This window comes from Solanum tuberosum, unplaced genomic scaffold, assembly GCF_000226075.1.
Source record: "Solanum tuberosum cultivar DM 1-3 516 R44 unplaced genomic scaffold, SolTub_3.0 scf00354, whole genome shotgun sequence".
NCBI classification, from domain to species: domain Eukaryota; kingdom Viridiplantae; phylum Streptophyta; class Magnoliopsida; order Solanales; family Solanaceae; genus Solanum; species Solanum tuberosum.
The window spans coordinates 621,076-636,467 of NW_006239278.1; the positions used below are offsets into that span (position 1 = coordinate 621,076).

At 36.3% G+C, this 15,392-nt stretch overlaps 1 protein-coding gene across 1 annotated transcript; it reads right to left on the reverse strand.

The window, feature by feature from the left end:
• Nucleotides 1–13,681: 13,681 nt before the first annotated feature.
• Nucleotides 13,682–15,383, reverse strand: LOC102589728 (putative F-box protein PP2-B12; the record flags this gene model as incomplete). Its single annotated transcript, XM_006361441.2, has 3 exons — nucleotides 13,682–14,342; nucleotides 14,631–14,749; nucleotides 15,177–15,383. Coding segments are annotated over 3 exons (870 nt in total), but the record flags the coding sequence as incomplete, so codon positions are not given.
• Nucleotides 15,384–15,392: the final 9 nt, after the last annotated feature.

Sequence of the window (15,392 nt, forward strand, 5' to 3'; positions counted from 1 at the left end):
ATATTAATATTTTTATAATTTATATTATGTTTGGTAGGTAAATAAAAAATTAGTTATTTATGTTTATAAGAAATTAATACGATATTTGGTTGATTATTTATAAAATTTATATATTATTTTACATGTAGGATAAAAGATGAAATAACTAATGTATAATTAATATATGCATCAAATAATATATGAATTCACTAATAATTAATTTCTATATTACTAATACTTACAAGTTACATAACTCTAACTAGTTACTACAGGATCTTTGGGTGATGTAGAAATAATTTGTTTGGACAGTTTGGTATGACGTGTAAGAATAATGTGAAATATAGTGTATATTAATAAGGGAAAAAAGGATAAATATACCACCAAACTATAGTAAATGGTATACAAATACCTCTGTCATACTTTTGGGACTTTGATACCACTATCGTCCAAAAATTAGTGCTTATTTGCCGTTCATTCTAACAAAAGACCATATAATGACACGTGGCGCAATCTTATGAAGGAACCCATTTGACCAATTAATTAGACCCAAAATTTAAAACCCACCCATTTTAATAAGATAGATGCAGGAAAATAGCGAACCTGGACTCTGGTACAGAAGCCCATTCCCAATATTCTGGCGTATCACCCCATGATATATCAAGATCTCTTGCACCTAAGAAGAAGCATTTCTTTCCAGTCCATTTATCCAATGAGAAAGTATGTTGTACAACAACATATATACAGTAAGTAAACAGATGAAAGAGAACAAGCAGTGGCGTAGCCATGAATTTAATGAAGGGTGTCCAAACTTTTAATAGTAATTTTTTTTTTAAAAAAACGACAATTTAAATTACCAAAACAAATAATCAAGTTAAGCAATATTTAATTAAATACAGGAATATTTTAAATAAAATTACAAGTGTATAATTCAAAACTAACATAAAGAAAATAAACTACTATTGAAAACATAATTTAAATATATTATTACAATTGTACTCAACGAGGTTTCATATCCTGAAACCTTTTTATAATAGACTCATTAGAAATAGTACGAAATACTTTCTTTTCTACATAAAACATCTCTAATTGATCTACCGTTGTTTCTTTATTTGGTTGACTTAGAGAAGTCGAACTTTTTTTTGGTACTCTATTATAATAATTCGTCATGTCTATTGAAACTTGAAACTAAAATATTAAGTTGGTTATTTTTGTTATAAAATAAGAGAACGAGAAGAAAAAACAGAGAGAGAATTATTGAGATTCTATTCTTAATAATATTGTGATATTTGGGTAAATGAGTCTCCTATTTATAGAGAAAGAAAACCTTATTCCATAAGGGAAAAGTATTAAAATTTAAGGAAATCTTATTCCATAAGGAAAAGGTATTAAAATTTAAGGAAATAATTCAATTTTAATTGAAAAAAATCCACAAGAAAAAGTATTAAATTCAAGGAAATCTTATTCTACAAGGAAAATGTATTAAAATAATTTAATTTTAATTGAAAAAAAATAGTTAGTAGAGGAGGGATTCGAACTTGGGTCTTGGAGACCTTCATGATACTATTAACCACCAAGCTATTGAACTTTTATGTTAAAATTATGCATGTTTATTTACTTAATTGAATTCAAGAAGTCAAAATAATTACAGAAAAAGAAAACAACCCTGCGGGGAATCGAATCGGGACAAAAAGTAGGATTGCACAGGCTATTGCCAACTCCACTGCACATCACTTTGTTATTTCAGGGGGTCCAAATTCTATATATACCAATATAAAGTCAAAATTTTACGTGTATTTATAGTATAATTTTTCGACGCAGGGTGTCCAATTGGACACCCTGGAGCCTACGTGGCTCCGCCCCTGAGAACAAGGTTTAACAAGATGAAAATTAGACATGTTTTCTGTTGTGAAATCAGTTTATACATTTGTTAATTTGGATAATAGAGAGAATGCGGCGAGTGATGATTTCTGCATTAGCAAACCGCGTTGGAATACTAGAATTGTAATTCCACCTAAAAGGTTGGACAGTTACCTTTGGGCTGGAAGAAAGTCACGTGAGTAAGGCAAGAGTTAGTTATGGAATTAGTATAGAAGTGTGAGAGCGTGGGTAGGAAAGGATAAGAAAGTTATTTGTGATTCTGAATAATCTCATCTCCTTCTTCTGTCTTCTGAACCCCTTCTAGACTTCTAGTTTTAGATTTCAAGTTTATTTCCCTAAGTTGTTGTTTCCTGTAATTTCCTTTGTTGTGCATTAATGTTATTTAGCAAAACATATATATATATATATATATTTGTTTTGTGAAATCGGGTTTGTTTCATTGGTGCTTTCATCCAGAGAGTTCTCTAATGGAAGAGGACCCAAAACTCAAGTCCCTCGCAGACTCCATACATGGGGTGAAAGAGTAATTCTTGAGTGAAATATCTTAGATGCGATCTATGTTGAAAGAAGTGGTAGGTCACGTCATGGCACTAGGTTCCCAAAATGGTACTTCTGTAGCGGCAACACCTTGACCACGTCAAACTACTGAAGTTTATGGCGGTCAGGCATTAACACCTCCAATTTTATGCCACAAACTGGCTTTGGTTGAATTAGGGTGATTTTATGGAGTGAATCCTAAATCATGGGTTTTCCAAGAAGAGCGTTACTTTGAATTTTATGGAATCACTTAGGATCATAAGTTAACACTAACCTCGTTCTACTTGGAAGGCGATGCCTTGGAATGGTACCGATGGCTTTTTTGCAACAAACAGTTAGTTAATTGGGAGCATTTTGCTGAGAAACTGTTGGTCAGATTTCGAAAACGAGATCTGGAGGCACCAGAGGGTCGACTTGCTAAACTTCGATAGACCACTATGGTTGTTGAATACCAGAGTCGCTTCGAAGTAGTGTCTAATGAGACGATGCATTTTCTAGATCAGGTATTAACACATTTTTTTACTTCTGGATTGAGGCTTGATATTAAAACTGTTGTTTTGATTCGTGAGCCCACGAAATTAAACAAAGTTATACGTTTAACCCATTTATACGAGCAAAAGATTCAACTTGAGCGTGGTTCTTTTAAACCTGCTTTTAGTAAAACTCCACCACTTCATCCAACTCCCACTCATCAGTATGCAGTCTCAAGGCAGTCAACTATGAACCAGATAGTTCCAGTTACCCAAACTGCATCAAATCATCCCCCCATGAAACGCCTTACTCCTGTAAAGTTACAAAGTCGTCGTGAACGTGGTCTCTGCTATTCTTGTGATGAAAAATACTCTCCAGGTCACAAGTGTAAGTTTCTTCCCCAACCTCTAGTGTTATCTAAAGACTCAGAGGCGGAAGTAACTTTATCAGATCAAGTTGTATCGGATGATGCCTTAGCCGAGGAATTACAATGCTTGGAGGTTCAAGAACACTCTGTTATTTCATATCATGCTCTATCTGGAGAAAATTCTTCCACTACTCTCCGATTTACTAGTCATGTTAATGGGTCTCCAGTACAAGTGTTTGTGGACAACGCTAGTACTCATAATTTTATTCAAGTGAGGGTGGTTAACTTTCTTTAGTTGAAAACTTAACCAACACCAAGTTTTTCAATAGTGGTAGGAAGTGGACAACGACTACGATGTGAGGGCGTGGCTAGAAAAATTCCAATAACCATACAAGGCAGCAATATAGTGGAAGATCTATATATTTTAGCCCTTCATGGTGCTGATATAGTACTCGGAGTTTCATGGCTCGCAACGTTAGGACCTGTCCTAACTGATTATGCAAAGAAGATATTTGAATTCACTATAAATGGTTCTCGCAACTTTGGGACCTGTCCTAACTGATTATGCAAAGAAGATATTTGAATTCACTCTAAATGGTGTCAAGGTCTAGTGGAAAGGGGATGCACCTACTGATGTACAACCAGTGCAATTACATAGCTTGAGAAGAATGGCTGCTACTGATGCAATTTCCTCCTACTTTACCAGTGCAATTACATAGCTTGAGAAGAATGGTTGCTATTGATGCAATTTCCTCGTACTTCCACCTAGAATTGGTATCAGATTTGGAATCTTCATGTACTACTCCATCTGAGTTAGAAGTGATGGTAAAGACATATGAATATGTATTTCAGAAACCTTTGGGTTTGCCTCCTCTACGAAGTCAGGATCACAAAATTCATTTAGTTCCAAGAAGAGGACCAGTTAATGTGAAACCAAATCGATAAAAGCATGTTATGGAACAATTAGTGGCTGAAATGCTTAAAGAAGGGATAATCAGAGCTAGTACTAGTCCATTTTCTTCACCCGTATTGCTGGTTCAAAAAAAAGATGGCATCTGGCAATTTTGTGTCGATTATCGAGCATTAAATGCAATCATAATTCGTGATAGATTTCTAATTCCTACCATTGACGAGCTTTTTGATTAATTGAATGGTGCACACTATTTCTCCAAGTTGGATTTGTTGTCAGGTTATCATTAAATTAGGGTCCGTCCAGAGGATGTTCCTAAAACTGCATTCCGCACTCATAATGGACATTATGAATTTTTCGTCATGCCATTTCGCCTTACTAATGCACCCTCTACATTTCATGCAACTATGAACGAGATATTTAGACCTTACTTGCGTCGATACGCCCTAGTTTTCTTTGATGATATTTTGATATATAGTCCTACTTGGACTGATCACTTGGAACATTTAGTCTCGGTTCTTCAATTATTGTGTCAACATCAGTTGGTGGCTAAACAGTCTAAATGCGTAGTTGAACAAAAATTAGTTGATTACTTGGGACATATTATCTTATCTCAAGGCCTATCTGTTGACCCTGGAAAAGAATCCATCTAGCGATGGGCACCATATCGTACAGTGAAGAAAGTGCGCAGTTTTCTCGGCCTTGCAGGTTACAACCGACGGTTTATCCACCATTATGCTTTCATAGCAAGTTCACTCACTGATTTGCTGAAGAAAGAGGTTTTTCGATGGACACCAGAAGCTCAAATAGCTTTTGAAACTTTAAAGGTTAAATTGGGTTCCGCCCCTGTATTGGTCTAGCCAGATTTCAATCAGGAATTTCAAGTAGAGACTGATGCTTCAGGGAAAGGAATTAGTGCTATATTGTCTCAAAAAGAGCACCCCATTGCTTATTTTAGTTAGAAATTGAGTACAAGGCTGCAGCAGGCTTCAACATATCATCGTGAGATGTTTGCTATTACACAAGCTGTGAGTAAATAAAGGCAATACCTTATTGGCAAGAGATTTACGATACTAACAGATCAACAGTCCTTGAAGAACCTCACTAATCAAACCATCCAAACTCCTGAGCAACAAAAATGGCTCACTAAACTAGTAGGTTATGATTTTCGTATCATATACAGACCTGGGAAACAAAATTCAGCTGTTGATACCCTCTCTCGCAATTCAGATGCATCTCTTATGGCCATTTCTGCCAGGACCTTTAATCTCAAACAAGAGTTGAAATCATTGAATCAATCTCATCCAGAATTATTGGCTATTCAGCAAGCTTTACAAACAGATGTCGAGAATCACGGGGATTTCCAATTCAATGATGGATTGTTATTTTTCAAAGGTAGGTTGGTGATTCCATCAGATGCACAACTCCGACATAAGTTACTGTTTAAGTTTCATGCCACAAACATCGGAGGGCATACTGGTGTGGCACGGACATATCATAGACTAGCCTCAAATTTTTATTGGAGCCAAATGCACAAGGATGTGAAATCATTTGTTATGAAAGACACAAACTTGCATCCAGCTGAGTTATTGCAGGCTCTCCAAATACCGAATCAAGTCTTTGAAGATATTTCAATGGATTTTATCACTTGCCTTCCAAGTTCCAAAGGGAAGACTACTATTCTTACAGTTGTAAATCGTTTGACCAAATATGGTCACTTCATTCCATTACGTTCCACTTTCTCTACTCAACTTGTAGCAGAAGATTTCATAGTGGGTGTAATTCGCCTTCACGATCCTCCTCGCACTATTGTCACTGATCGTGATCCATAATTCCTCCATTCTTTTTGGGAGGAAATAAATCGTTTGCACGGTTCAACATTAGCTATGAGTACTGCATATCATCCACAAACTGACAAATAGTCTGAGGCCCTAAATAAATGTCTTGAACAATATCTCAGTTGCTATGTAGTTGATGATCCAAGCAAGTGGGTCACAATGCTACATTGGGCTGAATTATGGTACAATACTTCGTACCAAACATCTACTGGAATGACACCATTTCAAGCACTGTATGGGCGAGAACCTCTCAATGTAATTCAATATATATTGGGGTGCACTGCTAGTGAATTGGTGGCGGCTTACTTAATTCATCGTGATGCAGTTCTGGAGTTGTTGAAAGCAAATTTGATCAAAGCTCAAACAAGGATGAAAAAGTTTGCAGATAAACATCATACTGAGCTAGTGTTTGCATTGGGCGACTGGGTTTTTGTGAAGTTGAAACCATATCGACAACTTTCTGTGCGGCTGAAAAGGGGTCACAAGCTTAGACGACGATATTTTGGTCCTTTCAAGGTCATCAAGCGCATTGGAGAGGTGGCATATACATTGGAGTTACCTGTCGAGGCCAAGATACATCTTGTATTTCACGTTTCAGTTCTTAAGCGTTGCTTGAGCGAACCTATCCAACAAGTAACACAATTCCAGCTCCAAGATTATCCTGACAAGATTGAGATAGATGACTTCAACCTTGAGGACAAGGTAGATTTTCAGGAGGGAAGTAATGTTGTGAAATCAGTTGATACATCTGTTAATTTGGATAATAAAGAGGATGCGGCGAGTGATGATTTCTGCATTAGCAAACCGCTTCAGAGTACTAGAATTGTAATTCCACCTAAAAGGTTGGACAGTTACCTTTAGGTTGGAAGAAAGTCACGTGAGCAGGGCAAGAGTTAGTTATGGAATTAGTATAGAAGTGTGAGAACGTAGGTAGGAAAGGATAAGGAAGTTATTTGTGATTTTAAATAATCTCATCTCCTTCTTATGTCTTCTGAATCCCTTCTTTATATCAGTATTTGTATTGTGAAATCGAGTTTGTTTCACTTGCTCATGTAACATCTTACAAAATAAAGATATGAGCAACAAAGCAGCAATTGCTTATGAGGTAGGGGCGTATATTATGATGAGCTTAATTACTCTTAATATCAAGTTTAATTATAGCCTTCTTCCCAAGGAAGACTCAAAGATGGTAATGAATTATGACTAATGAGCATGATTTTGTGGTTGCAAGTGGATAATTGACGTAAAAAATGACAAACGTATACAATGTTTTTGGATTCACCATTTCAGCTCAGCAAATCACTACAAATTGAATATACAACTTTGTTGTAATGTATGCGTCCACTTATCAGTCAAGGACCAGGTCCTTTTACTCAGCAAGAGCAGTAACTAAAAATATGTGTCCACTTGTTTCGATGGGACCAGGTCCTTAGCACAGTTACAATAACAAACAGTAAAATAAGTGCTGAAAGTAAAGATTGCACAAACAACTTTACGTGGAAACCTCCTTGCTCAAGGGAGTAAAATCACGACCCGGCCTGCCAGGACTTTTCAAACTGCTTTCATTAATCTTCTCCAAGCAAAAGTAAAAGCCAGTTTACAAAATCAGATTAGTCTGTTAATCTCCACACTAAGCAATACCTCATATAACTAAGCCAGAGCAGATACAACATTGCCCACTAAGCTATCACCCCTAGATAACTTAGACTTTTCTAAGCGGATACCATACCTCCCACTAAATCAACTAGCTCCTAGATGACTTAGACTTTAACTGAGCAGGTACAACACTGCTCACTAAATCGGCTAACTCTAACCGACTTAGACCTTTCCCAACAGAAACAAATATCTGAATCCTTTATAGACTAGGAACAGATTTACAATATACACACGAAAGTATAACTCCTAAGACACACTCGAATACTTGCAGCTTGATCAGGTCCTTGTTGTGCTTGCTGGAGAATACTTCACCAAAATAGTCTTTACTTGTATACTTGAGAAGTTTCAAGATGCAAAAACTGACAAAACTCAAACTCAACAAAGGCTCTTTAGCACTCTATCAGGTTCCTTTGTTGAGCATGAGTATTGTTCTTCCTTAAAGATGACCTTCTTTTCAAGCTTATGAATTTTCAGAGAAAATCCAAGTTTTGTTTGCCAAAATCTTGAGTTTGTGTATTTTGGAAAGAGATAATAGAAATCAACACAAACTCGTTGAAACAATCCTACTGGCTGAAGGCCTGCTGTTTAGAAAATTTGTGCACCTACCACATCAGATGTGGCAACTTTTTTGACAGCTGTCTTGTCACCTTTTCATATCACAGTCTTGCAGGGATCAGGTCCCTTGCAAACTTATTTGTGGGTTCTTGAAAAGGCTTGTTGGTTGACATCTTTCTTAGGATAAATGAATTTAATATGGTGTGTGTCATGTAGAAAATATCAACCATAAAGAGTTATTACCCGTTAGACAAACACCCTCGTCCATTCTGATTGGTGTAGTACACTGACGCCTCACCAATCTCTGACACAATAGCTTTACAGATGTACCCCATTATAGATCTGGACGAGAGAACTCTGCCTGGGACCAGGTCCCCGTATTTGTGAGACAATGAAGCATGCAATCTCGTCTGCTCTTCCTATTGGTGTAGGACACTGCACTTTTCACCTACCACTTGGCATGACAGCTTTACAGTTGTACTCCATTTGTAACTGGACGAGAGCACTCTACTAGGGACTAGGTCCCTGCATTTGTGAGGATCATCAAAACACCTAAAATAAAACAAACTTTTCAACAAAAAAAAAATTCAAACAATTCTACATTAACGAATACGACATTTGCAAAGAAGGGGATAGAAATGTTGATATTCAGATCTACTATCAATTTAGATAACCAGTAAGTAGATAAATAGCAGTAAAGTTAATATGATTTTCATTTTCTTTACCTTGTGACCTTCATCAATTAAGAGTGGATGATCGGCGAGATAAACATAGACATCCTTGAGTGATCGGAAATTGGGGATTGGAGTCTGTGATTTGGCACTGATGGACAGATAATCAGACGGTAGAAACTTTGCCCAAATGGAATCAAAATCGGCGGTAGAATGGAGAGATGTAGTGTTATGAACCAATCTCGACCCAACATCAATACCGACAAGTATGTCACACAACTAGTTATTGGGCCGAGATAATGCAACATAACTAAAAGGCCTTCACAAAGGTTAATTTGGGTCCAAGGCCCAATTAACAAGTAGCTAAAAAGGATAACTGATGAGAAAGAAGGGTTTATGCAAATTGTTGAGAAAAATGTCTAGTCCTCTCATCCTATTTATATGAGTTCTACTTCTCATCCCCTTTCCTCTACTTGTGTTCTTCAATTTCCATTGAGTTTTTAAATTCCTTTGTAATTCAAATTATGAGTTAATGAAATAGAATTGTCGGTTCCTTGAATTTGAATTGAATTGGTCTTGTTATTGAGTTTGTTACATTGGTGCTTTCATTTTCGTACTCTAATGGCAGTGGTGGGTTTAGATCGATTCATTGGCACGGGTAATCCATCTGACTGGATCTTTCGGGCCGAATGATACTTCGCTTACCTTGGCTTCTCGGAGAATGACTGGCTACCTCTTCCTTTCCTCTATCTCGATGGTGAAGCACTTGACTGGTTCCATTGGATGTATCGCAACAAATAATTTTAGGATTGGAAGCATTTTAAGGAAAAGTTATCTTTGTGCTTTCGAGCACAAACTACCCCAGAGTCTGCAGTTGCACAATCGCAAATCACGACTATTCGTACTTTGGTACAGAAGGTACAGGACAATTTTTCAGTTATGTCTAAGCAACTTGACAACACCCATATCTCAACTTCCAGTATTTCCAATATCACGGGATTGTCACCAACAATAATTCAAGAGGCTGCAATTGACAGTGCTACTACAAGGGTTAGCGAAGACATCGCATCTGCTTTGGGTAATGGACAATCAAGCATTGCAAATAATTTTGAGGTACATCCTGAGACGTTTGACACTTTGATCGACACAAACCTCCTTTTAGCTGGGATAGATTTTGTCATGGGAGATGAATATCCAGGCCATGCAGACCAGGTGTTTGATGAAAGTTCTCACCAGATTAAAGACTCAGTCCATGAATTTGACATGGCTTTTGACTTGGTAGCGGATAATTTAGTGGTGTTGCAAATTCCTTTACATGTAACTCAGGTGATAAGCAAACCTACGTGGTACGCTGAAATTGATAATCCTAATGATAAACACTCTAGGAAATAAATTGCTGAGGAAGCTAAAATTGATAATCCTAATGATAAACATTCTAGGAAATCAACTATCGAGGAAGATGAATGTCTCGAAACTAAAACATAGTGTTTGATGGAAGTCTCCAGCAAAATGAGCTCGACCTACAATGCCAATTTGCAAATTTGCAGCTTGTTGTGACAGACAAATTTTTTCTCATGAGATTTTGATTTCTAATTTTGATGAACTAATAGGAGTTGATGGATAGGTCTCACTTATCCCTTATGATGACATTGTTGCGATTGCTGAGTTTTTTCTATTCGTATTCAATCAGTCGTCATTGGCCGATTTTGGGGACCTAGCAATGTGTGAGAGTGTGACAGATGGCTTACTCACTTGTCAATGGTTTGACACTGGGCAACATGTTTCTCCGTTCATTCCATTCGTGTTCAGGCTTACGAAGTATGGTCATCATGTATTTGCAACAGAATTTGATAAGAATAGTTATCGTCCTATTATTGGATCTCAAGGTAGTAACATCCTAATCTTTGGCATTAGGTGCCCAAGTTACTATAGCAGCAGGGATAACTCAAAAATAGCTTGGGAAGGGGCTTCTCACAATTGGTTTCTCGAGATGTTGTCGTGCTACATCCTAACTATGGAATCAGGCAATTCAAATATGAACCAACTATTGAGGAACGGAGTATTGTTATACTTATCGGTATTGATGTTGGGCCGAGGTTAGTTTATAACAATATTGATGAGATCACATTTTGGGTTGATACTATTGTTTGTCGAATGAACAATATTAATTGCATGCTTGCTTTAGAGTGCATCTCTGTTACATGTATTGTGACTTGTAAATGGTTCAAGGGTGTTCAACCTATTGAGGTGGTTCAGGGATAAAGTGACAACCTACTATTACCTTAGACAATTCGTGTGGAGCGTGCTATTTCCATTGTTATTGCTTGAACCTTGAGGACAAGAATGGAGTGAAAACCTCTACCTTACCTTCAGCCTCAAGAATGGTGGAAAACTATCAAGAAAACCTCTAGGGTCGTTCCTTAGCTCTCAAAGTCAAAACTTGCAGAATAAAATGTTTTTGGGGTTTATTTTCGACTTAAATCGCGATTGTCCCACCACATCGGTCCTCACCCCGCTACAGCGGCCCCGTCCTGGCTGGAATAATCCCACCCTAGCGGTTTGAACGGAAACAGAGAGCTAAATTAAGAGTTTCAAACCTCCATGTCACAACACACCTTCATCCCATGACACTTAGAAAATACTCGCTCACGCTAAGATCAGTTTCGAAAGTTCTACTCACCTGAATTTAATTATGTAAAGTCGTACGTGTTCCTTAACGTCTTAACTATCTAGTCATGTGATCAAAATCATAATTAGATCTCTCATTTGTTAGCAGATTTCCCTAGACCTCGTTGACTCCGATTTCGTCCAAATCTGGACTAGGCTAGGAAATCCCAAGTTACTACTCAATAGTTTTTATGGTCCAATTCTTTCCCCATTGGCTTTTTCCTAATGATGGAATCAAGTCGTTACATTTTCTTATCTTATTTGAAGTTTATTTTTCTCTTGTAGGAAAATCAAAGTATTACCATGAATGCTTTAACTTTTCGTGAAAGAACAAAAAATCTCTCATACTTAGTTTATTTTTTCCTGAGATGTCATTTAGAGAGTTTTGTTTATGGAGAGATTTTCTCTTTACAGATTTTGTGCTTTTAAGTAGTTTTTAATTATGTAGGTCAATTGGTCATATCAAATAATAATAATAATAATATGGCTTTTAGTATAGTTTTGTGTGTCGTCTAATTTATCTGCATATGATTTGCAATTATAAGCTTTCGCATGACGCTCTAATCACTTCTGAACCCTACAAGTGGTATCAGAGCACACGGTTCAATGATCCAATGGAACAACATTAAAGACATGTTCAAAATGATTTCAGATCAATTTGCAATCAACGTGATAATAATGAAGGTTTTTATGCTACTACATGTGGAGAAAAAATTTAGATATATTTTCATTAATCCCGTTGCTCCATAATTTAATAGAAAAATCAATTTTCAACTCATGATTACTCTAAGACATGGGCTCCAACTTTCAACCCCTACAAACTTTTAATGCTCGAACTCTTCTTTTAGCTCATGCATCTTACTTTTAACGCATGAACTTTACTTTCAACTCATGCATATCACTTTTAACGCATGAGCTTTACTTTCAACTCATGCATATTACTTTTGACGCATGAGCTCCACTTTCAACCCTGCTCATAACTTTTAACACGTGGCTCCAATTTTTAATCCATATCAATTCTTAAATCATAGTAAGAAACATCGATACATGAAGATTGTGTGAATGAAGAGGATCAAGATTATTTCGCCAGAAAATTCAAGCCAAAATGGAGAATATTTATATAATTAATACATGCATAAAATAATATATGAATTCACTAATAATTAATTCATATATTACTAATGCCTACATAACTCTAACCAGTTACTAAACGGCCCCTTAGGGTGCGGTAATGTGAAATATGATTTATAGTAATAATATTAATTGACTATTGTTGTTGAATATGTGTTATGATTCTACTACTTATGCTGATATTATTTCTTATGCAATATTTAATTTGATATATTTAAATGATATGCAATTATAATTCCAATTAAAATATTCTTTAAAGAATCCTCTCCACAAATAGTTAAATACGATAGACACAAATAGCTAAATACAATAGATTGGATGCGAAAAAAGATTTTAATGAGGAATTGTATTTCTTTTAAATCACGTTAGTGTATGCATTACAATTTCTTGCTTCCTAATATCACAATTTTTTTATGTATTAGTCATATATAACATAATATCAAATAGAGTTTATAACTAATAACGAACTCCTCCACTTTCTTGTTCAATATATTTCTCTTAGAAATGAATTTTTGACCATAAAGGTTCCTTCACAAAAATTAAATCAGGTAAAAAAATGTAGTCGATGGACAACATGTGAATATTCCTATACTACCTCTTGTTGGTTCCGAGGAAAAAAGGAGGACCAGAAATAAATAAAAAATATTTGTTTCTTAGCAAGATATATAATATACTGTTAAATACTCAAATATAATTTCACAAGATTTAATTTCATTCTAGTAACAGAAAATCTTGACTGAAAGGATGGAAATGTACAACACCAAGAATGCATCCTCCTCTTTCTCCCCTCTTAACAACATACCACAGCCATGGCAAAATGTTGCCAGTCTGTTGGCTTGATTAGGATTGGCTTTTGAGATAGTCATTCAACTGACTGGTGAATTTTGAGATAAATATCCGTATACATACTTACCCCTACCTTATAGAGATAGAAAATTAGTCTCAATAGACCCTCGTGAAACATATAGAATAGAGAGGAGCTAAAAAAAATGTAATGGATTGGGAAAATATGTAAGGCCCGGTAACACCATGTATCATAAAACTCAAAACTTATACTATTCATTACAGCAAAGAAAAGAACCTCAGAAGGCAAAACCAAGTAGTTCTCTAAATGAATTGAATAACAACAGTAAAATGGTTAAGCAATTGTTGGCCTTATCTCAATTCCTTCAACAATAAGGCCTTGTTTTGTACAACCAGTTTTCACATCTTCCATTCTTAACTCAATGCAATCATCTTCATTTTCAGTAAAACAATTACCTAATTCCAACTCAAACCAGCCATCATCTCTAAGTTTAGGAACTGGTTTATCAAGCTTCAAGTTACTAGGATGATGATCCCAATCAACATCTTCGGGAGGATCATAATCAATTCCAGGCCAACCAGGCCCCACCCAACAGTACTCTGTATAAGGGGAGGGCGGAGTATAAGGTGACGTGTACATACGCACAGATATATATTTTGGATTCAGATGCAAAAAAGCAATCCGCACATTTGCAGATTCAACACCAGAAATTCCAACTGAAACCTCCATGTGTCTAGTATCAAACCCATAAGAATCATCTTCCAACTTGTAAACAAAGTAAGCTGTGTAGGATGTCAGTGGTGATAGAATCCCAGCTCTTATTGTGCCCCAAATTTGAAGCCACCTTACAAATTTCAGCTGAGCCACCTCTGGAAACCTGTTTTCAAGATCAATAGGGAGAAAACATAGATAGCTTCATCAACTACAAAATTTTCATTTTAAATTCAACAACAACAATAATATATTTGGTGTAATCTCTCAAATGGGGTTTGGAGAGGAGGGTGGTATCACCTTACTCTTACTTTAGTTGGGTAGAGAGATTGTTTCAAAAAGACCCTCAGCTCAAAAGAGAAGTAATCGAAACAGGATTGCAAGAAAATATGATACCAAAATAGTTAAATATTGACACGAAGCTTCAATTATTAGTAATAAGATAATGGCGAACCTGGACTCTGGTACACAAGTCCATTCCCAAGCGTCTGGTGTATCACTCCATACTATATTAAGATCTCTTGCACCTAAGAAGTAGCATTTCTTTCCAGTCCATTTATCCAGTGAGAAAATCTGTTGTACAAAAGCATATATACACTAACTAAACAGATGAAAGAGAACAGGATGAAAACTAGACATGTTTGCTCATAGTAACATCTTCTTTTTTTTTTTTTTTTAGAGGTAGGGGCGTAAATTATGACGAGCTTAATTACTCATATTATGACTAATGAGCATGATTTTGTGGTTGCGGGTGACGCAAAAAATGACAAGCGTATACAAATGTTTTTGGATTCACCATTTCAGCTCAGCAAATGACTACAAATTGAATATACAACTTTTCAAAAAAAAAATTCAAACAATTCTCCGTTCAATTCTCCATGAATGAATACGACATTTGCAAGGAAGAGAATACAAATGTTGATATTCAGATCTACTATCAATTTAGATAACCAGTAAGTAAATAAATTGCAGCAAGTTAATATGATTTCCATTTTTTTACCTTGCGACCTTCATCAATTAAGAGTGGATGATCGGCGAGATAAACATAGGCATCCTTGAGTGATCGGAAATCGGGGATCGAAGTCGGTGATTTAGCAATGATGGAGGGATAATCGGACGGCAGGAATTTTGCCCAAACGGAATCAGAATCGGCGGCAGAACGGAGAGATGTAGAGATTAAGGAAAAGCGGCAAACATCCGGCGGGCTCGTAAAGGC